The 26,403-nt window shown below is 47.6% G+C and overlaps 1 protein-coding gene across 1 annotated transcript in view; it reads right to left on the reverse strand.

Moving 5' to 3' along the window:
• The window catches only part of PLB1 (phospholipase B1), a 116,059-nt gene that overhangs the window by 84,984 nt on the left and 4,672 nt on the right, over nucleotides 1-26,403 (reverse strand). The window contains exons 2-9 of the mRNA XM_036434892.1: nucleotides 17,678-17,739; nucleotides 8,154-8,226; nucleotides 7,266-7,324; nucleotides 5,616-5,656; nucleotides 5,062-5,105; nucleotides 2,156-2,246; nucleotides 1,798-1,849; nucleotides 921-1,007 (exon numbers count right to left, since the gene is read on the reverse strand). Of these exons, the coding sequence (XP_036290785.1) occupies nucleotides 921-1,007; nucleotides 1,798-1,849; nucleotides 2,156-2,246; nucleotides 5,062-5,105; nucleotides 5,616-5,656; nucleotides 7,266-7,324; nucleotides 8,154-8,226; nucleotides 17,678-17,739 (509 nt within the window). The remainder of the gene's footprint in view (nucleotides 1-920; nucleotides 1,008-1,797; nucleotides 1,850-2,155; nucleotides 2,247-5,061; nucleotides 5,106-5,615; nucleotides 5,657-7,265; nucleotides 7,325-8,153; nucleotides 8,227-17,677; nucleotides 17,740-26,403) is intronic.

The raw sequence follows: 26,403 nt of genomic DNA on the forward strand, positions 1-26,403 counted from the left end.
CATGTTTTTCTCTTCTTTTAACTGATTTCTCTTCCATCTTACTCATTCACAAAACTAGATTTTAACCTGAGAGCAGTAAAGAGTCCAGACCCTGTAAGTGTCTGGCAATGGGCTAGGCCAGTGGTCAGCAAACTGCGGTTCTAGAGATGCATGAGGCTTTTGGTCCCCTGAGTGTGGCTCTTCTACAAAATACCATGGCCTGGGCAAGTCTATTTTGAAGACATGGCATTAGAAGAAGTTTAAGTTTAAAATGTGGCTCTCCAAAGAAATTTCAATCATCCTGTTGATATTTGGCTCTGTTGACTAATGAGTTTGCCGACCACTGTCCTAGATAGTCACCTACTAGAAATAAAAAAATGCAGTCACATAGTTCATGTCCTGCATCCAGGAATGCTAAAGAGCCTGGAGGATGGTCTACGGGAATTAACAGTAGGCTTCCCAGTTCAAGAGGTGATGACAAGAGTACACATCCTGCTTTATTTCCTAAATTCCGTACTTAAATGACATCAGAGTTAAGAGAGGTAAAACAATTTTTAACTAGGGGGCTGATTTTTCTCAATTGTATAATAATCATTGACTTAGCTTATCTATAACTCAATTTCCTTTACCTGATATCAAAGATGGTAAAATACCTTTCCCTGTATATGTTTCCTTGAATCATTAGGTATCCATCTATCCATCTACCCACCCATCCATCCATCCAAATCCTGAAATACTACCCTGTTTCCCCGAAAATAAGAAAGTGTCTTATATTAATTTTTTCTCCCATAGTTGCGTAGGTCTTATTTTCAGGGGATATCTTATTTTCGGGGAAACATGGCAGTAGGTGCCATCAGACCCAGCCCAGGTGTAGATTAGTTCATTCACTCTGCCCCCACCCTGGCATTTGCAATCCCTCTGACCCCCAGCCTGTGGGTTACCTGTTGGGTGGAGGGACACAGGTGACACTGGTTTGTGTCACTGAAGAACACATTGATTAGCTTCCAGTCATTTTGAAAGTCAAGTTGCTGAAGAAAAAGGCAACAGCATCAAAAAGCGATAGTGGTAAGACCTGATACCAAAAGGGCTTTCTTTTCATATCTTTCAATTTCACACCCCCACCCCCTATAAAATCTAATTTTTTTTTTCAAAAAGAGAATTATATGGTGGGAAACTCAAATTATATAACTAATTAAGAGGGCAATTTGGAAAAATATAGTTAAAAGACTTTTAAGGGCATACTCTTTGATTCAACAATTCCATTTCCCAAAACATATTGTAAAGAAATAAGAATACAGGAAAGATTTAGCTGCAACGATGAAGCCTGTTTATAACAGTAAAAAAGCGGAAATATAAGTGTCTAACATAGGGGATTGAGGTGCAGATTGTTAAACACTCATAAGATGAAACACTGTGTTACCCTAGCTGGTTTGGTTTGGCTCAGTGGATAGAGCATCTGCCTGAGAACTGAAGTGTCCTGGGTTTGATTCTAGTCAAGGTCACACGCCTGGGTTGCGGGCTCAGTCCCCAGAAGGGGGTGTGCAAGAGGCAGCCTATCAATGATTCTTTCTCATCACTGATGTTTCTATCTATCTCTCCCTCTCCCTTTCTCTCTGAAATCAATATATATATATATACACTGTGTAGCTACTAAAACAATGTTGGAAAATATAATTATTGTCATGGAAAATACCACACTTAAGAAAGCAGTTATAAAAGTATCTACACCGAGTAGCATCCTATTGTACTTTTATAAACTATACACATGTGCTTGGAATAAATGGGCAGCCCCAGGCACAGAGCCAGAAGAATTCTTACCTGGTTCTTTTTCATGCTCTTCACCAGTTCCTTTGCCTGAATCCACAAGTCTCTGCACAGAGGGAGGTGAGCGGAGAGGAAACCAGTTCCGTATCACTTTGTCCAGGGCTGGAGGCTGGCCCCTTGCCCTGCCCAGGAGCCAGTCTCCGAGTTCAAAGCTACCCTACCAATCCTGTCCTGGAGGGCAGACCATGTCCCGATTTTTAAAATTAGGCCCACTAGGCAGACTTAAATCGGTGCAGGAGATGCACTGTGGCTCTGACTTAACCCAGAACTCTATTTTTAAGCCCCTTTGACTTTGCCAGGTCCCCCCTTCCCCAATGTCCCTACCCCGGAGAGAGTCAGGAAAGAAACTTACTCAGCACCAATGTGGGGTATCACTCTCCTCCCAGGGGTGCACGCGGGCCTCAGAACTGAGGGGTTGAAGTGTTTGATGATGTCTGAAAGGACTAGAGAAAGGGAGGGCTGGTCTGAGGGTTCTGGCTCTGACAGCTGCAGGTCACCTGTAGGGACTGTCCCCTCTGGGGTGAGGGGCCCAGGGTCACCGACCCTCTTCCAAACCATGGCCTTCACACCGGCCTTGGGCCGTGAAGTCAACCTCGTGGCAGGCCCCCAGAAACCGAACGAATGGAGCTAAAAATGAACCTCTGTCCAGCGCTAGGCCAGGCTCAGTACTCAGCATCTTCTATGAGGGAAGGGGACACAAGCTAAGAAGCTAAGCAACGCACTCGAGGTTCCCAGGCTGAGAGAAGCTGGGTGGCATGGACCCCTGGGAAAGCGTACAGGACAGGGGACCCGGGCAGGCTGTCTCCCGGCCCCTCTCTCCGGAGAGTGACAGCAGGTGGGAGAGCTCTGGGGAACGGAGATGGGAGATCGTGTCCCAGCGCTGACAGCCAGGGGCCGCCAGAAATAGCGCTGCCGGGAGCAGTGATGTGATGTCTTGCTCCGGTAGAGAAGAGGGCAGAGCGGGGAGAGCGTCGTGAGAGGGAGATGCCCCCGCACACTTCCCCCGGGTCCTCCTCTCTTTCTGCCCCCACCCAGAAGTGCCGGGGGCTTCGTGGGAGCAGGATCCAAAGGGCTCCCGCTGAAGGAGCCGGCACTGTGCAGGCAGCAGACAGGGAAGGGGTCGGGGAGAGAAGCTGGGCTGCAGGCAGGACACTGGCCACTCAGCCTTGTTGGCTTGGCAGCCATTAAGGTCCCGTGTGACTCAGTCTTCTTCCTCAACCCAAACTCATGAGCATCCCTTTCTAGGCCCCAAGCAGCTTGCAGAAGGAGCCCCTTCTCACGTGTGGTGAGAAAATGGGGAGCTCTGTGGCCAGTGGAAGACTACCTGTGTGTGCATGTGTGTGTGAGTGTGTGTGTGTGAGTGTGTGTGCATGTGTTGTGCAGGAGTGCGGGGCCGAGGGGGGGCGGAGGGGAGAGGCATTTTTCCTCCTGGGCATCAGGACAGCTGTGAGGGCGAGAGACCTCTCTGTCGCTAGGTCTTTAAAACAGAATTGCTTCCCAACTAGAGGAGTTTGTGCTGGGTGGCCTCTTTGTGCTCAGACAGTTCCGTGGTTCTTTTCGCATAAACCTGCCTGTCCTTGTGTCTTCCTTCTGATGTGCACCTGTCCATCCTCTCTGTCCTCTGGTTCTCAGGCTGCGGGGCTGGACCCCTGTGTTCACAGGACCCCTGCCATGTACTGACCATGTAACCTGGGGAAAGCCCTGCCTCACCCATCCCGCCTCAGTTTCCCTCTCTGCACCTGGCTGTGGTGGGGTAGGGCTTGGTGAGACTTGAAGAGCTCTGGGCTCCGGGGCTGAGCAGGGTGGGCCGAGCGTGGGCGGCGCCATTGCACACTGCATGGGTCTGGGCGTCCCCAGCGCTTTCTCCTTGGAAGGCCTAGTACACCTGTGCTGGCTCAGCGCCCCCTACCCACCCTGCCACACACACACCTGCTGAGCTCCCAGGATCTGCCCTCCACCCCGCCTGCCCGCTCGCCCTGCCCTGCACATAGGCTGGGTCCCCTGGCAGCTCCAGAGTCCTGCCTCTGAGAACACTCAGGGGCCAGACCTGTCCTCACTGCCCTGCTTGTGCGTGGGCACCTCCGGCCTGGTGAGGTGAGACTCCTGGCCTCGCTGCTTAAGGAGGGGCCGCCAGGACGTGGCACCAGGCGGGCAAGCAGGCACAGCCCCTGTGCTTGCGTTTCAGGATCTAAACTATACCCTATCTTCCCCAACACCACAAATACACCACCCATTTCTTTCTTCCTGCCACTTAAGGGTAAACAGGGCCAAACCTAGGAGGGCTGTGACGGTCACCCAGTTTGTCGGAGCCTCCTCTTTCAGCAACTCTGGCCCTTTCCAAGGGACCCTCCCACCACTTTGGCCACCAGTATCCCCTGGAGGCGGAGCACCGGTCTCCACCTGCCCCGCTAGAGGGCGAGGCTGAAGGCAGGCCCAGTGCCTCCCTCACTCCGTCCTTTGCAGGGAGCCCAGTCACCCCCAGGCCCGTGGGGACCCTCCTGGCTGCACTGAGAGGCCACCGGCCCCCTCACTGCCATTGCTCTCAGGAGGTCAGCTCAGCAGAGCACACGCTGCATCCGAGCCGCCTCGCTCTAATTGTAAGGCAGCGAACAGTGGTTTCCTTGTCATCGGCTCTAACATCCCACGAGCTAGTTCAGCAGGCGCTGGGGGACTTGAGGTTTCAGGGTGACTTTTAATAGAGTCACAAGGGGTGTCTGATGTTAAGCGAAGGAAACAGGTTGCAGAGAGCACATCATCAGCACATTCATATGTAAAGTAGCCCGAGTGTTAACAATGATTATCTCCAGATGGTGGCATATCGTTGATTTTCTTTTTTTTTTTTTTTTCCTTCTGAATCCAATTGATATATTTATAGCTTTGGGAGTTATTGCAAGATGAAAGAGGCTGAAAATTAGACCGGGCCCTCTCCTGTAGTGGGGGGTGGGCAGTTCCTGCAGATGAAGTGCTTTTGGTCCAGCTCCAGGGGCTGGTGTGTGGGGTGGGGGAGGCTCAGGACTCTGGCCCAGCCACCCGACCCCTCTCCCACGTCCTCTAACCCACCAACGCCTCCTGGCATCTGTTCACTCAGGGACCCTCAGACGCAGTTTTCACGCCCTCCTTTTAGGGTGACTGTTCCCCCTTTCTCCTAGACTCCACAACCAAGTGGCCAACAGGGCACATTCTCTCCATTTACCAAAATGTGCTCTGTCGGGAGGGATGGGACAAGCTGGGATCTGGCCCCGAAGGTCCAGGGCTCACCTGTCACCACTCCCATGCATGCCTGCTGCGTCCTCTTCCCAAGCCTGCAAGCAGAAGCAAACACGCACGTGTCAGACTGGATGTGTCACGGGGCCAGCAACCCCCTGGGCCTGACAAGCTTTGGCTCAGCCTGGCTCTGCTTTTTTGACTCTCCTTCCTGGAGTTGGAGACACAGCTCAGATGGCAAAGGAGTCACCCAAATGAGGTCCACAGCTTGGTCTGGGCCCTTCTCCCCACACCCCCAGCTGGAAGGGGCTGCGGGCCCCGGGAAGAATGAGACAGACTCTGGCCCACCCTGCACGCAGCCCCTGAGCAAAGCAGGGCGCCTGGATGATGGAGGGAAGCAAGAATGCCGAGTGTGGCCTTTCCTGCTTTTCCTCCAGGGGATTCACAGGCATGGGGCGTGCGGGCCTGGAGGCAGGAGACTGAGGTCTCCTAAGGGACACCTCTCCGAAGGGAGCCGGAGCAAGGCCTTTCCTGCCTGGCCCTGGAGAGCAGAGCAGGCCCTCTGAGGCTTGCCCCCCTCCACGGCTCTGTGATTCCAACATAGTTACCATGGCTGCTTCTTCGCACCGGCCGTCCCCAGGTCCGGGAGCTGGAAGAGACAGCAGGTGTCAGTCCAGCCGGGAAGGCCGCCCAGCCTGTCCTCCTGAGACCCCAGCTGCCCATCAGACAGCCCCTCCCACCGACTAAAGGGGAGCATTGATCCAGAGGAAGGTCACATCACCCAGGCAAGGTTTTCAGGGAGGAAGAGTGGCAGGCTCCCTCCAGAGCACATGGGGCAGAACCCAGAGAAATAGAAGGTGCATGCATGTGTGTACTTGTTTGTGTGCACGTGCAATGTGTGTACATGTGTGCATATATGCATGTTGTGCGTGCGTGCGTGTGAATGTGTGTGCATGAGCATGTGGGTGTGTATGGTGTATGCATGTGCATGCGTGTGGTGTGTGCATGTGTGTACTGTGTGTGTGTGCCTCTCCTGAGGCAGAGGAATAGGAGCTGTGAATGGGTCTTCAATATTTTACACGCAGCCCCTGAGCAAAGCAGGGCGCCTGGATGATGGAGGTTGCATGTGTTGTGGTTGACTTGTACTTATATGAGCCACAAGTGTTAGTTTGAAAATGATTTTTACATTTACAAATCTGATGTTTAAAGTTCTATGAGGAAAAGGGAGTTCAGAGCAATTAACAAGCCAGTGCCGGTTCCTGTCACAGGCGAGTGCTTGCGCCTTGGTTACAGAAAGCCCCAGGAACTCAAAGCAAAAGTGTTTGCATTGTGGGCTTTTCCCAGGTTAAATTCACTGTCTCTCTTCCCCAGGCCTGCCATTTTATACACCAGGCTCGGCTCACACAGCCAGCTCTCTGGGCAGACAGGTCTTACTCTGCGGGTGGAGGTGCCCGTCAGTGTCATGATAATGCCTCTGGGGCTGGGGCACCATCCTGGACGGAAGCTGTGTTCTGGGCCTCAGGCTCACAGACGGAGAAAGGATTCCCTGAGTGACAGGCAGGAGCTGGGATATGAATAATTCATGAACACGGAGCCTGGCAGAGCTGGGGCCAAAGGCTGGAAGTCATTGATTGGCTTGACTTCGGAAGCCTGACACGGAGTGATTTTCCTGCCCAAAGTGGAAGGCTGTGAGTCCTCCAGCGAGTGTCACACATTCCGGGCTCTGGAATGCAAGCATCAGCATGCAGGGCACACGGCTCAGCAGTGTCAGTGCGCTCCCCGTGACACAAAACCTTTTTTCTCACCATCTCCCCTCTCCCAGCTCTCCCAGCAGGAAACTTCCACCTTCACCCCAGTCCACACACACACAGACACACACACAGACACACACACACAAACACACATCACACACACGCGTCACACACACATGTCACACACACATCACACACACACACACACACACACACACACACACACACACGTCACACATGCAGCTTTGCCACCACCGGCACAGCTAGAGGAAAACGAGGACAGGGACTCTGTTTGCCGATTTCACTGGGTCTGTGGTCAGTTTCTGAGTGAAGTCCCATACTCTGCACACAGCCGTCACTGTGCACGGGGAGTGGGCTGGGGCCTGTGCGAAGGGGGAGCAGCTGAGGCTGTGGGGAGCACAGCCTGCAGCAGGGACAGGGGAGGGACACTCCTTATATAACAATCCCAACCCCTGTCTCCCACCTCCATCCCCTTGAAATACTCACAGTTTCCACATGGCCAATGGCTGCCACGAATTTAATATCGGAAGGTCTCAGAGAGTGGACTGCAAAGAGAGGAACCCAGGGAAGAGGGTCAGGTCTACATTCCCCACAATGCGGGCCAAGGATGCTGGATGGAAGGGGCAGACTCCTGTCCTCCCGTCTGAGGACAGCTGTGAAAGCTGAGCCACGGGTGCGAAGAGCTGAAGGCCCTAGGAACCTGCTCCCAAGAGGCTCACTCCTCTCCAGAGGCCACACTGCGAACTGAACTCCAATCTCCAAAAGGTGTCCCATGGCAGGTCACCCTGGGCCTCATTTTCCCTCCCACCTATTGCACGGCTCTATTTCTGGACCACCCTTCATGAGAGGGCAAAGCACTAAAATGAGAACCACTTGTGCACATAAAGGATCACACTGACTTGAAGATTGCCGGCGAACAGCACTCAAAGCCTATGAACAGACGTAAACATTGGATGCAGTCTGTACATGAATGGCACACCAGCAAGCCTCCATGTCCATGTGGGCTGCCAGTATTTCTAGAATTCAGTCTCCCTAGAAACCTCTTTCATCCAATGGGCTCCCCAAGAAGCCGTTTCCTAAGAAATGCATCGGTTTCTTTCCCGCCTACACTCCTTGTGTAACAGTTCCTGTCACATGGTCTGTGGTCTCTCCTGGAAGTTGCTCTCATCAGCCAAGCCACTATGGGGTCCTGTTGGTTTTAACTCTGACTAGTGTGTCAGTCTGAGTCCCACAGTAGAAATAAATGAGGGGGAAGGTGAAGGGGTGAGGAACTAGGGATGGGGAAGAGGAAAGATGCGAATCACCAAGGTACAAGAGAAGGCGAGCTGGAGCCTCTGTTGGCCACACCAGAGCCATGGCTCAGGGGTCACGTACCTGACTCAGAAGGCACATCGGGTCCTGACTTCCTTAGGTTGCATGCAAATGGAAAACTCTTCAGGCTTTGCAACTGAAATCAAACATCAGAAACATCAGCTGCCTTAGATGGAAACACTGCAGGTCCTGGAAGCTTGATGTAGAAACGAGCGTGTACTTGTTCTAGCTACATTCAAAGTCCAGAAGCAACAATTGTCCACAGTCATGGTTTTACTAATCCCATACTGTTCACCTAGGACAAGGGGACACTTGGGTTTTGTTTTGTTTTTACAACAATTTTAGCAGGTGGGATGTCAGGGTGACTCTGAAAAGTGGGATGGAGAAGGAGGAAGCCTAAAAATCCATTCTTGGGATGATGACAAAGTTCTGGAGGTGGACAGCAATGATGGTTGTGCAACAATGTGAGTGTACCTAATGTCACTGAAGGATACTTTCAATATGATTATAATGGTAAATGTTATGTTATGTGCCTTTTACCACAATTAAAAAAAAAGAAATACATTAAGAAGAGACCCACTGTGCCTAGACGAAAAGATTTTTGAAAATCCATCTATGATATATTTATCTGTATTATCTACCTTCTCTCATATAATTTGATTATTTGCACCAAAGCAGGTGGATGGGGCGCTATGTTTATATGCTGGGTAAACTTGAAGCTGGAGACTTGAGTCTTCACCAGATTGGCGTGTGCTGAGCCCAGAGGCCTCCTGAGAGCAGAGGAGGGGCTGTGGCCAGTGCTCGGGTCCTCAAGGCCACTCAGGCATCCTCAGCTCTCACAGGAGTCCAGAGCATCTGCTTCTGGGAATCACATGAGTGGCTGTGGGAAGGGAGATCCTATGTTTTATCCCCAGAATGGAAAGGGGCAGAAGAAATACTGCAGGTCCTTAAATAAAGTCATTTCATTCAACTTCTACCCTGTTTCCTCGAAAATAAGACAGTGTCTTATATTAATTTTTTCTCCCAAAGTTGCGCTAGGTCTTATTTTCAGGGGATGTCTTATCTTTCTATGCACTAGGTCTTATTTTCGGAGGATGTCGTATTTTCAGGGAAACAGGGTAACAGAGATGAGATGCCACGGAAACGTAACTCTTGTCTACGGCAATTAGCCTCTGGTAAAACCGGTTTCATTACAGGTCCTTTCAGCGCAGTTATAAGAACCCCTATGTTCATAGCAGCACAATTTACAATAGCTAGGATTCGGAAACAGCCTAGGTGCCCATCAGCAGATGATTGGATAAAAAAAACTATGGTACATCTACACAATGGAATACTATGCTGCCATAAAAAAGAAGGAATTCTCATCATTTGCAGCAACCTGGATGGAAATGGAGAACATGATGCTGAGTGAAATAAGCCAGTCAATGAAAGAGAAACACCACCTGACCTCACTCATTTATGGATAATAAAGAACATTATAAACTGAAGAACCAAAAAATAGATATAGAGACAGTAAAGCAACAAGCAGACTGTCAAATTACAGTGGGGAGGGTAGGGAGATCTGGGGAAGATAGAGATCAACCGAAGGACCTGTATACATGCATATAAATACAACCAGTGGACTCAAAACTCTGGGGAGAGATGGCATGTATGGGAGGGGGGACAATGATATATGTACATAGATAATAACTTAATAATAATAAAAAAGAACTTATCAACGGTGTTAAGTGAGGACTCACTTGGCCATCTCTCTCACTATCACAAGACACAAGTTAATTCCTCTTGAATTACCGATGGCAGTAAGAGATAAAGCATTTACTCTCAGTTCTTATCTTGTGGATATGCTGGGAAGACCTAACCCAGATGCCTTCAGATAACTCACAGCATCTGCTTCAAGGTTCATAGAGATAGCAGCCCATTTATAACTCGTCCGGGACACTTCTGGGAACCACCCACTCCATCTGCAGGATTGATGAGCCCCAAATTCCAGAAGATACAGTCACGCTGCCCTTGTCCTGCCTGGCAGGCAGGCCATCCCTGGGGGCAGCAGCTGATCTGGCTCATTCCCTCAAGGAAGGGACCTGCCAACTTGCATCAAACCTTGGATGTCAGTGTGGCTCACTGGTTGAGCATCAACCCCTGATCCAGGAAGTCATGGTTCTACTCCTGTCAGAGCACATACTGGGGTTGCAGGTTTGATTCCCAAGTGTAGGGTGAATAGTGAAATATGGTAGCACTCATACTTGGGTAAAAACTGCTGTTTGAATTTTAACCTTGCTATCTGACTTCTACCTTCGATTGCTTGCTTAAACAATAGTAGTTACAGGAGATTGACTCCCACTGACTCAGTAGCTTCAGGGGTAGAAACTGTAGATAACCTTTAGTTCTGCTTTTGTATTATGGGCAAGATAGGGCCACATCCAATGTCAAGCAGATGTGACTGGGAACCAACCCTGCAGGCCGTCCCCAGTCTTTAGAATTTAGTCCTGAGGGGCCAATCAGGGTTAGCCGAGGCAGTGACATCACCGACCTGAATAAAACTCCTGGACTGGGCGATATTCGCTCTCTTCCGCCATGCTGCCAGCATGAGTGGGATAGCCTATGCTAGCATAGAGATGGCTCTTTTGTTTATTGCATCGGACTCGGCTCCCTGGTGGTCCTTGGGGATCATGACTGGAATCCCCAGCCAGGACCATGAGGGACCCCAATCCGGAGAGCCTGACTGGCCGCGGTAGGTGTGTGTTTGTCTGTGTTTTTGTGTGAGCGCTCTGGAGGGACTGCCCCTCCATCAGGGCTCTCACCTGGGTGTTTACCGGCTGCTGCGTCAGCCATGGTTTGAGTCCGGATTCGAATCTGTAATAAATTCTAGCATGCTTAATCAAATTGGCTCCGGTGGTCCATCTCTTGGGGACTCGCTTCGTAACATTTGGAGGCCCCAGCGAGATCCCACAAGGGGGGCTTCTCAGTAAGCCCCTCTAAGAAATTTAAGAAATTTCAAGTCCTCTGGAACTTCGGACCACACCCGGATCTGCCTGCTCGGCGCCGGTAAGTCAGGCCTGGTTTCTCTTTAAGTTTCTTGAAGCTTCTTCTTCCTGGTTTGGTACGTACCCTGTTATCGTGAACTCGGGAGGCGGGACGCCGCTGAACTCCCGGTTCGCAACCGAGGTGGTGACGACCACCGAGGCCTGGTTTTGGAGTCTGGAGACTCCCTGGTTCTGTCTGGTTTTGGAGTCTGGGGACTCCCTGGTTCTGTCTGGTTTTGGAGTCTGGAGACTCCCTGGTTCTGCCTGGTTTTGTAATGTGGAGACTCCCTGGTTCTGGTCTGAGTGAGTGTTGTTCTGGTCTGAATGAGTGTTGTGAGTGTTGAGAGAGTGCGGCCGCAATTGAGTGTGTGGGAATTGGTAAAAGTGTTTTCGTTTTTTCTCTTTTGGATTTGTTTTGGACTTATTTGTTGCCTAACTGTTTATAGATTGGGAAGAAAGAGAGAAATGGGGCAAGGAAACTCGAAGGAGAGTCACCTAAGTCCCCTTGAATGTATGATTAAAAATTTTTTCTGACTTCAGAAAACGGGGTGAAGGCTATGGTGTTTCTGTAGATGCCTTCACTCTCCGGAGACTCTGTGAATTGGAGTGGCTGACATTTGGGATTGATTGGCCTTCAACAGGGACCCTAGACATGGGGCCCTGCACGGGAGTCCGGCAGATAGTCTATAGAAGCCCTGGGCATCCGGACCAAATTCCATACATTGATATCTGGATTGATGTTCTTTTTGATAACCCCAAATGGCTGAAGGAGTGTGGTTGTCTCCCTGACAAAGGAAAATTGGGAAAGAGACCTCCCAGGTCCGTCTTACTCGCCCGGCCACAGGCGAGCAGAGAGAAGCCGATCCAGGCGCCTTCAGCACCCCCGGTTTTAGAGGCTCCTGAGGAAGACCCGATGCCGGGCCTGAAATTCCCTTGCTCACCCCCTTATGTGGCCACTGCTGTCTCCACTACTTTCCCAAGCGAGGGGAAGGGGCCTGACCCCCCAGTGAGATCTCAGAGGAGAGTGGAGTATCCCTGCTTTTGGCAGAACCCCCAGGGGCTGGTAACTTTACACTCACCAGTCCACCCGCGATGACTGCCAGCAATTATTAAACACCCTGTTTACCACAGAGGAGGGAGAAAGAATAAAGACTGAAGGGAGAAAACAAGTTCTTGACGGCCATAGGGAGCTGGTTACGGATTCAGCCCAGATTGACACAGTCTTCCCTTTTGGCCCACCTAATTGGAACCCCAATTTGGTGTTAGGAAGGGTCTCAGAATTGTTTGTTTTAATTGGCCATTTAAGTTTAATGTAATTAATGATTACAGTACATTGTAAAATCTTTAAAAGAAAAGGAAAATATTTTGTAGGCCACTTGGTCCTTGTGTGTGTGTCAACTCTTAAGTTATAATTTTAAAATCAGTAAGAGCTTGTCAGAAAGTTCAGGGAGTCTGATTGTAGTGTAGGGGTCACCGGTTCCCCCATGGCACCTTTGCTAGCAAGAGGCAAGCGGCGGACAGCCTGATGAAAAAGCCCTGGTGGAAGCACCACCTTCAACACCTGGGACCCCTTGGACCCGAGTGCTCCCTGCCTCAGCCCACCTGGTGTCTATTCCCTCCAGGGGTTGTTTTGAATAGCTGGAGGCAGCATATAAATTCCCAAGTCATTGTAAGCAGCTTTTGAAATTCCCCACAGTGAGGAGGAAACTACCTAAATGGTAATGGTAACAAGTTTACATGGATGGCTGGCCGGGAGTCTTCAGCTAAAGAATGTGTTCATTTGCATTTGAATGCTACTCCACTGATCTGCAGGGAGTGGCAGGTAATTCCATGGTGAAGATACCCTGATGGCCTTGCTTACAATGTTTAGTCTTTGTCATTGGTATCAGCTAAGCAGAGTCATATAGCTACTTAAGTATGAATTGTGATTGAGAAATGTAATGTTACTTGCCAGCTTTAAAAGTTCAAAGTATAAATTGAATTAGGAAAAGTTAATTGCAGTAACTAAATGCCTAGAATATGGCAGACTAAACTGTTTTACATGTGTTAAGAATAAGCAGTAATGATCAAAGATTTCAAGGATTGATTTATTCTCATTTGTCAGATGAGGAATCTATATGATGCTTGAGCCCTATCCAGGTTGTTTCATACAGACCTAAGTAAATTTGTTGGGAATTTATAGTGTGCCTCTTGTGAAGAAGTAGGCCAAGTCATATATTTTTCTCTTAATGTAGAAAAAGTGATAGCCATATTAATTTGTTTTGTTTTGCTTTTCTCATATGTCATTGTTATCATTTCTAATTGCATTGTAAGCTTGAATTTGGGCTTGTACCTGCATCTTGTATTTTGTTTAAACTTTGGGAATCATTTTTGGTTTCAGTCATGTGTATCTACTTTATAGATTTAAGTAGACTTCATCACAAAGGTTTATAATTTATTTAGAATTGTGTTAAAACAATGTGAAAACATGGTTTAACCCCCCCTTGACTGCTTGGACACTTTTCACCGGTTCTATTAGGGGACTTAAAGGCACAGTTAGAAATTCTCCCGTTCCCCATTCCAGGCTTATCAGAATCTGAGATCTTTATCTGTAGGAAGAATGTGGCAGTTTAAAATTCAAGCGGCTACTGGGAACAGAGTGCTAGACCTGCTCTCTCTTACCTCTGCCTTTTCTAAATATTCTAAAATAATAAAAGATTTGAGGTATGGTTATAGACTTTTGAAGGACATAGAAAGAAGGTTTAAAAGCTAAAGTAAAATAGTGAAAGTTTTTATGAAAGTTGTGCATGTGATGAGAAGGAGAAACAGGGAGAGAGGGAAAGAACGAAAAAGAGACTCTGGGAGTCCGAGAGGGAAGGATTTAGACAGAAGCAGAAGAGAAAGTGATATGAATGTGTAAGTATAAGTACAGAAGGTGAGGCCAGAAGAGACAGAGAAGGTCTGAAAGAAAGAGAGACTTAGACTCCAAGGGTTTTTAACCTCGAGGAAGAAGACTGACAGGACCAGGGTTCCTTTCAATTAAGCCCCCAAGGGTAACCTTACAAGTGAGAGGCAAAGCTATTAATTTCCTGGTGAGCACTGGGCAGTTTATTCAGTCTTAACAGAGCCGATGGGACCTCTAGGAAGATATCAGTCCAGGGAGCCACCAGACAAACTGACTGTTTTCCTTGGACATCAAGAAGGACTGTAGACCTAAGAAGGAACACGTACTGGAGGAACGCAGCCGCTGAACTGGACTGAAGTAGAACAACAGGCCTTTGAGGCGCTAAAGAAGGCTCTCGTCTCAGCACCTGCCCTAGCCTCGCCAGATGTCACGAAGCCCTTCCACCTTTACGTGAGTGAGGTAAGAGGCATTGCCAAAGGGGTTCTCACTCAGACTCTAGGTCCCTGGAAGAGACCTGTGGCCTATCTGTCTAAGAGACTGGACCCTGTGGCAGCAGAGTGGCCAATGTGCCTCTGGGCAGTGGCCACCACAGCATTGCTGGTGAAAGCAGACTCTGGGCCAGGAGCTAGCCCTGACAACACCCCATGCCGCTGAGACCCCCCTTCGGGTGCTCCAGAGAGATGGATGTCAAACACCAGAATCACCCAGTGCCAAGCTCTTCTCCTGGACCAGCCCTGCATCCGGTTCCATAAGACACTGGCCATCAACCCTGCCAGCCTGCTTCCAGATGATCCAGAGGAACCCATTCATGACTGCATACAGGTAACAGACGCAGTACTGACAGATGTCCTGCCGTCATCACCAGATGAGGTACTGTACACTGATGGGAGCAGTTATGTTCAGGATGGGATCTGATATACAGGAACAGCAGTAGTCACCCTGGACCATACCATTTGGGCACAGTTCCTGAACAGAGGAACATCAGTAATCCTTTGGCCCTAATTGAGGCCCTTTGATGGGGACACTGTGCCATTCACTGGGAAAGAGGGTTACCAACTCCAGCCAGAAAGGACATTATTTTAGCCTTATTTGAGGCCATCTGACTCCCAAAAGCAGTTGCAATAGTGCACTGCAAAGGACATCAGAAAGGGGAGACAATTGAAGCCAGAGAAAATAGAGCCACAGACCAAACTGCAAAGGAAGATGCCCAAAAACCAGTGGGGCCTTTACAAGTCTTAGTAACCCTGCCGGATCCCAACCTCTACACCAAAGAAGAGGAGGAATTGGCTGAACAGAAGCAGGTCATCAAAGGACCAGATGGTTGGTGGACCCTACCAGATGACAGACTGTTGGCTCTAAATCGAATGTTAGTTGCCCAGTCAAGCCAGGTTACCCACTTAGGCATCATCAAGACTCTTGAACTTCTGTGAGGCAGATACTACAAAGCTTAAGTAAGGTAAAAGCATAGTCACTAGAAGTACTGTCTGTATACAGGTAAATACTAAGCAAGAATAGAGAGACCCCCTGGGAATTCGGGCCCCAAGGAAATTCCCTAGGAGAGCATTAGAAGGTTGGTTTCACAGAGATTAAGCCACCAGCATTAAGGTATAAGTACATTCTAGTTTTTATAGACACCTTCCCAGATTAGGTTGAAGCGTAGAACAGAAACTGCCTCTATAGGAGTCAAGAAATTACTCCAGGAGATTATACCTGGATTCAAGCTGCCAGTAGTCATAGGATCAGATGACAGCACAGTCTTTGTATAATAGCAAGGTATCTCAAAGTATAGCTCAAGCCTTAGGACAGGCATGAGTAGAACTCTAAAAAGTTTAATTAAATTTGTCCTGAAAACCGGTGAAAATTGGACCAACCCCCTGCCCTTCACCCTCTTATGGGCCAGGTGTACCCTCTAACGGGAGAGGTTCCCCCCCTCTTTTTGAGATCATGTATGGTAGAGCTCCCTCCATCCTTCCTGGGGTCAGGGAGAAACTGAAAGCTAGAATTCATAACCATTCCCTTGCTCAAGTCCTTACATGCTCTGCAATTTACCCAGAAGCCATGCATAAGTTTGTTCCAGATGCACTGCCAGTGCCCCACTGTGGACCCTGTACACCCCTTCCAGCCCAGAGACTCTGTGTGGGTAAAGAAGTTCACTGTCCAAGGACTCACCCCAACCTGAAAGGGATGCTACACTGTTATCCTGAGCACGCCCACGGCTGTTGAAGTAGACGGCACCCAGACCTGGCTACACCACTCCCAGCTCCTGCACAGAAAATGGCCTGGATCCTGGCAACCAGCAGCCTCACCGTGAGATCCCTAGCCTGGGCTCCACACAGGCCAGGAGACTTGATGCCTTCAGGAGGGGAACTGGACTTCAGTGAGGACAGTACTGATGGGAACTGTGTTACTAGGGGTCTTGGTAACTATAAAAACATTTTTTGCTAACCAGTGAGAAAGTCTAGGGCTAAGTAAGGCTACATGTGCTAGGGGACTGGAAAGCAAGGAAGTAGGATGAGTCAATGATTTGACTCATGTACATAAAAACCAGTGGGGAATGAAATATGGTAGCACTCATACTTGGGTAAAAACTGCTGTTTGAATTTTAACCTTGCTATCTGACTTCTACCTTCGATTGCTTGCTTAAACAATAGTAGTTACAGGAGATTGACTCCCACTGACTCAGTAGCTTCAGGGGTAGAAACTGTAGATAACCTTTAGTTCTGCTTTTGTATTATGGGCAAGATAGGGCCACATCCAATGTCAAGCAGATGTGACTGGGAACCAACCCTGCAGGCCGTCCCCAGTCTTTAGAATTTAGTCCTGAGGGGCCAATCAGGGTTAGCCGAGGCAGTGACATCACCGACCTGAATAAAACTCCTGGACTGGGCGATATTCGCTCTCTTCCGCCATGCTGCCAGCATGAGTGGGATAGCCTATGCTAGCATAGAGATGGCTCTTTTGTTTATTGCATCGGACTCGGCTCCCTGGTGGTCCTTGGGGATCATGACTGGAATCCCCAGCCAGGACCATGAGGGACCCCAATCCGGAGAGCCTGACTGGCCGCGGTAGGTGTGTGTTTGTCTGTGTTTTTGTGTGAGCGCTCTGGAGGGACTGCCCCTCCATCAGGGCTCTCACCTGGGTGTTTACCGGCTGCTGCGTCAGCCATGGTTTGAGTCCGGATTCGAATCTGTAATAAATTCTAGCATGCTTAATCAAATTGGCTCCGGTGGTCCATCTCTTGGGGACTCGCTTCGTAACAAATAGGAGGCAACTGATCAATAATAATCTCTCATCACTGATGCTTCTCTCTCTTTCTCTCTCTTCCTCTCTGAAATAAATACAGATATATTAAAAAAAAAAAAAAAAAAAAAAAAAAAAAAAAAAAAAAAAAAAAAGCCCAACCTTGTTTGACTCAGTGGATAGAGCATCAGCCTGCAGACTGAAGGGTCCCAGGTTTTATTTCAGTCAAGGAAACATGCCTGGGTTGCGGGCTCAATCCGCAGAAGGGGGCATGCAGGAGGCAGCCGATCAGTGATTCTCTCTTATCTTTGATATTTCTATGTCTCTCTCCCTCTCCCTTCATCTCTGAAATCAATAAAAAATATTTTAAAAAACAAACAAACTTGGATTTGCCCACTGGAAGAGATCCCTTCATCCCTCAAAGAGGACAGAGCCCTTACCTCTGGTGATAGTTGCTCTTCCAATGTATTCTCTCCAGGGAAGGAATGGACTTGGGTGGTCCCTAAAATAAAGCAAAAATAGTTCTGGTTATTTAGCTGGAATTAACTCCCACCCAGAAGTGCACATTGCCTGCCCTTCCTCCCAGCCCTAGCTGTGTGCCCAGCTCAGTCACATCCCTGTGTTAGGAAAGTCTAGATTCCGTTCCTCCCGCTATCACCTCCATTGTTTGGAACACCCTACTTCCATGAATGCCGCCAATTAGAGCAGAATCCCCAGGCTGAAAAGCAGACGTGTTATCTGAGAGGGGTCAGCAGTGACTCTACGCTGTGCACAGGCACATCATGGCACACTCCTTCACTGGCTCCTTAGCAAAAGGCAGAACTCTCGAGGAAGGTCACGTTAGACAAATAGCTGCTGTGGTTTGGGGAGCCAGGACAAAGCAGGGGGGTGAAGGCCTTTCTGGAACAGTCTCACCAGTGCCGTGAGCTTAGAAGAAGAGCTCCTCGCGGGATTGCCAGCAGCCACGACTGTACATAATGGCTGGGCAGGGGCTGTCTCGGGGGGGTCTTGCTGAATGCAGGCGAAGGGGAAAAAGTCAGGTAGCAAGATGGCAGAGACACTACCCATCCCAGCTTCCTGTGGGACAGTCTTTTAAACACTTTTCTCTTTTAGTTTTAAAAACAGACCCCTCTAAGTGTACAAATTAATGTGTTTTCCCATAAAGCATTGACCTTTTAAATATCCAAATAATAGTACAGTGCCATCCAGCACCTCTCATCCTCAACGAAAGCCATTGGTCCCCTGATCTATGAAGTTGTTTTCTTATATAAAAAGGTTTTTATGATAGCGAGCTTACTCAGAACTCTATACAAATTTTAAATGAAATAACCCAAGCAGAAGATCTAGCCCACTGCCTATGCAAAGTATATATTGAAAAGGGTTAATTTTGGTAAAGATGCTATTGCTTTACCATCCAGACAATCCAGGAGGACAGATGTGATTATTAATACACTTTTGTAACAGCAAAAGTGAAAAATTATTTTAGAGAGGCAGAGCTGGGTTGAGAGATCTTGCCTGCTGACTCTAGTTCTAAAAGGTTTTAAAGGGGGCTCAAAGAGGCTATTTTTGAAGACAGTTGACGGATCCCTTCATTTTTCTCCCCTGCAACTATTCTGAACTATGCTGGGCCTTATTTCTTTCCTCTGCAGACATTCTATTATGCATTTCCACATTGAGGAGCAGGGAGGGAGAGAAGGAGAGTGGGAGAGGGTAGAGAGAGATAGAGGGAGAGAGATAGAAAGAGAAGCTGTTGAGAGTCATAAATGCAGCAAGAATTTGAGGGGTCAAGAGCCAAAGAGAAGTAAAGAGAATAAGCCCAACAGTTGATGCTGTTTTTACCCTTGAAGCATTTTCCAAACTACAGGCCACAGATATCAGCAGGTCGGAGGCTGATGTGCTGTGAAGCTTCAGCAGTTCCATGGAGGTAGGGAAATATTGGGGCTCCATGCCCATCAGAAGGAGGGTTTGCGGTAAATGTCCCGGGGTTTCAGCTGGGACTCAAAGAGCTAGACCCTAGGCATAGAGATGCACTTGACACAGACCAGCCTCCAAAAAGACTAAAGCCAGGCTTTCTTGTTTGTTTTAGTTTTCAATTAAACTTTACATTCAGTATTATTCTGTATTAGTCTCAGGTGTACAGCATAGTGGTTAGAAAATCATGTACTTTATAGAGTGGTCTCCCCAATATTTCAAGTACCCACCTGGCCCCATACATAGTTATGACATTATTGACTATACCAGGTATTTCCTAGTCTGTCAGTTACATCTCTGTGGTTATTCTGTGACTACCAATTTGTACTTCTTAATTCCTTCCCTTTTTTACTCAGCCCCCAAACCCCCCACCCCTCTGGCAACCATCAGTCTGTTCTCTGTATCTATGGCTCTGTTTCTGTTTTGTTTGTTTGTTTTGTTCTTTAGATTCCATGTTTAAGTGAAATGATATGGTACTTATTTGTCTTTGTCTGACTTGTTGCAGTTAGCATAACGCCCTGTGGGTCCATCCATGCCTTCGCAACAGGTAAGATTCCATTGGGTATATTTGTCACAGTCTGGCTCCAGATTAGATTAAGGCAATCTGCCTCTATCTAAACACCTGCCAAAAGCAAAAGTGAAGCCTTGATGGAAAAAGATAGCAACACCCAGAACATGAAATTATCTTTCTGCTTTTTCCTATCCAGTGCCTATCGTGTAATAAGAAAAACAATTCCCAGGAGACAACACACGCACAATAAACAGAAACTAAGAGAGAAAAACAAAACAAACAACAGAAAGTGAAAAGTGGTGGAATAAGGGTAATGTCTGCAGCTCTGTTAGCCTGCCGTTTTGTTCCCTGTTTGGGATTGGAGGTGAACCGATCAGATATTTAACGGGGAAACCCCAGCAATGAGAACTGAAATATGCTCGCACATATTCTGGGCTGACTGGAAATCTATGTATGTGGTAAAGAAACCTGCAAGAGCCCTATGTACAAGTAAAGGAATGAGAAATGGGAATTGGATGCAATTTTGTGTTTATTTTCCCATCTACTCACAGACCAATAAACAGAACCTTACAAATGCCGGGCGTCTGAGCATGACCTCTGTCCAACCATTGGCTGATCAAGAAGCCATGTAGACCCAGGCCTGAGCCTCTAGGATTCCAGGTTAAAAAAAAAAACACACACACAAGAAATAATAAACTGCCGAAACCGGTTTGGCTCAGTGAATAGAGCGTCGTCCTGGGGACTGAAAGGTCCCAGGTTCAATTCTGGTCAAGGGCATGTGCCTTGGTTGAGGGCACATCCCAAGGGAGGGGCATGCAAGAGGCAGCTGATCGATGTTTCTCTCTCATCGATGTTTTTAACTCTCTATCCCTCTCTCTTCCTCTCTGTAAAATATCAAATATATATATTAGTGTGTGTGTTTTTTTAAAGAAATAATAAACTGAGCAAAGAAGACATCAGTGGCAGGATAGATGAGAGAGACTGATTCCACAATTTAAGTCCAGACAAGTTTCTAAGAACTAAACCAACAACTCCCAGAAAAATAAAGCTGAATCCAGAATTGCTAAATTTTATTGAATACATCCAGTTATCAACCAAAAGTTGCTAGAAATGCCTCAAACCTGAAAAGTTAGGCTTCTGCTCAGGAAAAAGAGCAATGAATAGAAACTGGCTCTGAGTGGGCTCAGTGTTATATTTTGCAGGCAAAGTCTTCAAGGCAGCTATGAGTTGAAAAGAATTTAAAAAATTATGTTCAAAGAACTACAGAACTAAAGACCCTTTTACATATATTTACATAGCTATAATATATACTTATAATCAATTCCAGAGCTGAGAAGCATAATAACTGAAGGATTTACTAGATGGGCGCAGCAACAGACTTAAGATGGCAGAAAAAAGAATCTGTAAATGTAAACAGATCAATAGAAAGCACATTTCTGAAAAAGATAGAGGGGAAAATAAACAGAGCCTCAGAGATCTGAGCGTACTGTCAAGCATACAAACATACAGGTAATAATTCCTAGAAGAATCAAAGAGAGAAAGAGGCAGAAAAAGATTTGAATAGATAATTACTGAAAACTTCTCATATTTGATGAAAAATATTGAGCCATACATAGAAGAAGCTATATAAAAACAAAACCGTACGTAGGAAAATCACAAAGAAAATTTTACCAAGATGTATCAACTATAATAAATATGTCTAGGCATAGTACTAAAGATAAGGGGGGGGGGAATCTTGAAAATAGCAGAAGAAAAGCAACTTTTTAAATACATGAGACCAACATGATGATTAATGGCTGACTCATCATTAGAAACAATAGAGGCCAGACAACAGTGGAAAGACACATTCAAAATGCTAAGAGGAAAATAGTTCTAGAGGAATAAAGAACAGAAAGAATAAATATGAAAGGGAAATCTAAAATAATAATGACTGTAAAAACACACACAAAACAAACAAACAAACAACCAAACAAACCAACAAAAAAACCCAGAAGCCAGAAAACTATGACCCATAGGGTCAACTCTGTCCACAGCCTATTCTTATATGGTTCTCTAGATAAGAATTGCTTTTACATATTTAAAAGGTTTGCAGGGAGAGAAGGGGAAATGGAAAGAAGAAAAATATGTGATAGAGACCGTATATGATTCACAAAACCTAAAATATTTACCATTTGGCCCTTTACAGAAAAAGCTTGTCAGTACCAATATAAATAAATAAAAATAATATAGTGTGGAGTTTAAAATATATATAAAATTGCTGTGTGAGCAGATTTGGCTGGAGTAAACAGAGTAGCACTGATATTACACTTTAATAATTCAAGGTTGCATGTTGTAATCTTAAATGCCAAAATGACAAAAAAAATGTATAATCAGTGAGATATTAATGTTGGTAGGGTGATGGGAACTGAAGCAAAGAAGAAGAAGAAGAAGAAGAAGAAGAAGAAGAAGAAGAAGAAGAAGAAGAAGAAGAGGAGGAGGAGGAGGAGGAGGAGGAGGAGGAGGAGGAGGAGGAGGAGGAGGAGGAGGAGGAAGGGGAGGGGGAGGAGGGAGAAAGGAGAAAAGATCATAGAACAGGTAGGACACATTGAAAGTGTTAAATAGATCACTTGGGAAAATCAGAAAAAAGATGCTAAGGGGAGGTGTCTGACACATGGTAAAGATGCAGTAATTACTAGTTACGATTATTATAATTCAGTGTCAGAGAGATGGTTAGTAAAGGCCATTTTTCAGACCCTTCCCAGCTCCATATTCTGGGGTTTCCTCATAGAACTATATAGTTCACGTTTTCAACTTGAAGATCTTGATCATCCATGATAACTGACTGCCCTGGGGTGTCACAAAGAAGCTCCGCCTGGAATCAATGTAAATGTCTAGACCTGAAGACTCACATGGAAACTGTGGACCCCTTGGTCCTGTCCCCACTGAATCCTGGGATAGCGTGGGCCCTCTCTCTGGTTCTCTGCTTCCCACCAGGTACATGGGAAGAAAGTTTCTTGCCTATTTCTGCAGCGCCCTCAGGCACTGTGGGGAAAATTGTCAAAGCATCTGTGACATTGTTGAACCCAATCCAGGAATCCCAAAGGAATTTTTCCTATTTGGAAGGTTGTTTTAGCCCAAGCTCATGAGTCTATGAAAAGCTTAGAGCTCTAAAAAACAAAAACAAAAAAACACAACAACTCCTCACCTCCATAAGGTCAGTAAGGGGAAAAAACATGTACTTTTCCACCTTGATGGGAATGAAAGAGAAAGACATCTGTGTACACTCTAAGAGACAGGCTTGGCTAAGATCAACCACCCGCAGTGGATACAGCCACTAGGGAGGGCCTGGAGCTGACAAAGGACCCTTAGAGCATCCAGCCTTGGCTCCCAGAAGTCACACCCAATTCTCCCTCAGGGCAGTGCCTCCTGGAGCAGTGATTCCCAGCACATGGCCTGCTGCCTAGACCTACAACCCAGAGATGCAGGTTGGACTGGCCCTGCCATTTTGTGACCTTGATTGAGGGTTTCTCTCTGAACTTGGACTTGCTCACCTAGAAAGTGGGGGTGAGACTGGCTTCCCTTCCTCCCTCATGGGGTTGTCATGAGGATCAAAGAAGAAGAAAGTGCTGTGAACCAGAGGGCTGTACACATGCCAGGGGTGAGTGATCTTTCTGGATGAAAGGAAGGTGCTTGCCCCGGGCAGTGGGGAGGACGGTCAAGGCCAACACATGTGGCCTTAAGTCCACTCTTCAGTGTACATTACATTCTTGGCCTCTTTGAAAGTGTATAATGTCCTCACGGCAACCCTAAAGAGGAGGCAGATAGGATCCTGTGGGCATGTTTTACACGCTCAGAGAGGCCAGGCGACTTCCACCAGCTCACACAGACTGAGGGTGAGCAGGCCTTACACTCTCTCCCCTCCTCCCCACCCCCTGCACCCACTAAGCAGAGAGTTGGGAAGGGGAGGGTCCAAATCAGCCAGTGTTTGTCCCTGTGCTGGTTTGGACCGGAAGCTGCCAGGCTTTCACTGTCATTCCTACTCGCACCCACGGCCTGTGGGCTGCTGCTGACCCCCTGTGAGCAGGCACATGACTGTGGTGGGACCCGAGTCAGAAGCCATGAGTCACATCTGGCTGCTGCTCCAACATGAGAATTCCATGTGCTCCGAGGAACACGGGATGTTAGCTTGGGGAGTCACATGCCAGAGTCAGCGGAAGGTGACACGAGGGCCAGAGGACCTTTCTGGGGAGCTAGTCTGACCTCTGCATGTTTGTCTTAGAATTCTGGAATGGCTGAGGTGGGCAGATCTCTGAGGTCATCTCATTTAATACTTCTGGACACTAAAACACAGAGGGGTTAGCAAACTTGCCAGAGACCATTCAGCAAGTTGCTAAAAGGGTCCTGTGTGGAGCTCGAGTCTCTTTAACCTACTCTGGTTTGCTTTCCCTGATGCTAGGGCCTTCTTACAAGGTTATAAAAAGGCTTATTAGTATGGATGTTGTTCTCTAACCCGAGTTCCCAGCAAATGGGAATTTACTCTTCGGCCAATAGGACTTACACCGTCACAGCCCCTGGGCAGACACAGCCTCTAGTCTGATGAGGTGACAAGAAGCACTAGAGATGATGTGGACAGCCAACCCATCAACCTCTAAATACTCCACGTCTTGTGCTGATGACCACAGGGAGACCCCACCACCCATTGCAGATCCCAGTCCAACCAGAGACCAGTGCGCGCTCATGTCTTCACCTACTCATGTCACCCAAGATCCCACAAGCACACCCGTGCCCCTAGGCCGGCAAGGAGGTCCTAGGGAACACCCTAACAGGAGAGAACCTACTCGAAGTTGACATGAGTTTTGCAGTTGACTGACTTTATGACCTCAGACAGGAATGCTTTGCTTTTAGACTGTATTTTCCCCAACTTCCTCCCGTCCCGGGGACAATGAGGCAGACCCAGAATCAGCAAGGAACACCCTGAAGGGGGTCCCATGGTGAAAGTGAATAGATGGCGCCTGGGCAGCAGCCTGGAGCCCTGACTCCTCCTACACTAATATCCTCCTGGACCCCTCCCAGCGGCAGCCACCAAGGCCAGAACATTAAAGAGGACAGACAAGAGACACGCAAAGCTGGGGGTGGGGCATGATCATGATTAGTGAGCTCCAACCAGAAGGATTCTTAGGGAACTGTGTGCCCTCAGGAAGCTCTCCTCCCGAAGATGAATGGGAATTTCTGGTGAGAAGAAAGGATCAGTTTCTCACTGCCATGCTTGGGCCTTCCCAGAGCCCAGCACACCCACTGCTGGGCTCTCCAGAGCTGGGTATACTGATTCACCAGTGTGCCATCTCTTTCGACTAGTGACCTTTTACGTCCGAAGCCAACAGACACATCTTGCCCCAAATGCCACTTGCATAGGCTACTTCCTGCGGGAGAACCTTTCATAGCACCCCACTTCCGCTCTAGCAAATTCAAATTCCAGAGTTCAGGGTGACCTGGGGCCGGTCACTTTACCTCTGTAGGGTTCCGTTTTTTGTAAATGTGAAAGAAAAGATTTGGATGAAATTGTTTCAGAAGTCTCTTCAAGCCGAAAGACACCAGGATCATCTCCATTGCTCTTCTTGTCTTGGGATTTCAAAATTTCCCTTTATGTGGCCATTGCCTCCCAGCACCAACCCAGACCAGGCCTGCCCTGCTCCTCACGCCCATGTGCTGGGCCCCCACTTTGCCTTTGGCGGTGCTGCTCCCCACACCTTGTTCCTCTGTGTTTACTTAATCCCATTCAGCCTCCAGCGCTCAATCGAGTTTCACCTCCCACATGAAACTTCCGCAGCCCACATTCATCTCTCAGTTCTCTCAATCCTGGTGTTTTCATTGCAGCCACTTGCACCTATTTTGGTACTTAATTCTGTCAAGTGATTTTATGCAGATCAGCTCTCTCTCCCCAGAGGGTTCCTTACATTTGGTTTATGATCTACCAGCCAGGCTCAGCCAATTCCTGTTCTTAGAAGAGTACTCAGACAGTTGACTGACAGCAGCAAAAATGCAGCTTGATGAAAATGATTGACAACAAAGTCCTAAAAAGTAACAAAGTACAGATGACATCCCAGGCAGGCAGGACTCCTGAGCCTCCAGAAAAGACCCCATACCTGGGTGGGATGCCACCAACTAGGGATAGGACCCACGGAAGTCCCCACCCATCTCTTCTCAAAAACTGGAAGGACTTGGGCCACTGGAAGTTGAGATTGCTTCCAACTCTTATTTGGCAAGACTGTATTTCCAGAAGGCTAGCAACTTCCAGGAAGGAGGAAGGACTCTGGGCCCTTGTAAAACGAACATTGACTAGCTTCACTTGTGCTGATAACAGAAGAGATACTTCTTCCCCACGTTTGGCTTTGAGGTGATATGCCTGGGATAGGGGCATTACCAAGGCATGACAATCCCCTGGAAAATGAAATTCAGGTGAAGGTTGTCTTTTCTAATATTCTTAGAAACAGTGATTTATTTTTATTTTTTTTAAATTATTTTTTGTTAACTTGCTTTTGCCAATTGTAGTTTTGAGATAATGATACTTCAGTTTTATAAACCCAAACTTTTAGAGCAGGAATCTGTTTTCCTTATCAATGTTAAAGCTTAAATAAAGCCCAGTTGCAATTCTTTCTTCCCTGGGGCTGGACTGTAATGCAAGGTGGTGGTCAAGGGTCCCAGCTC

Source organism: Pipistrellus kuhlii, unplaced genomic scaffold, assembly GCF_014108245.1.
Source record: "Pipistrellus kuhlii isolate mPipKuh1 unplaced genomic scaffold, mPipKuh1.p scaffold_m20_p_13, whole genome shotgun sequence".
In the NCBI taxonomy this organism is placed as follows: Eukaryota; Metazoa; Chordata; class Mammalia; order Chiroptera; family Vespertilionidae; genus Pipistrellus; species Pipistrellus kuhlii.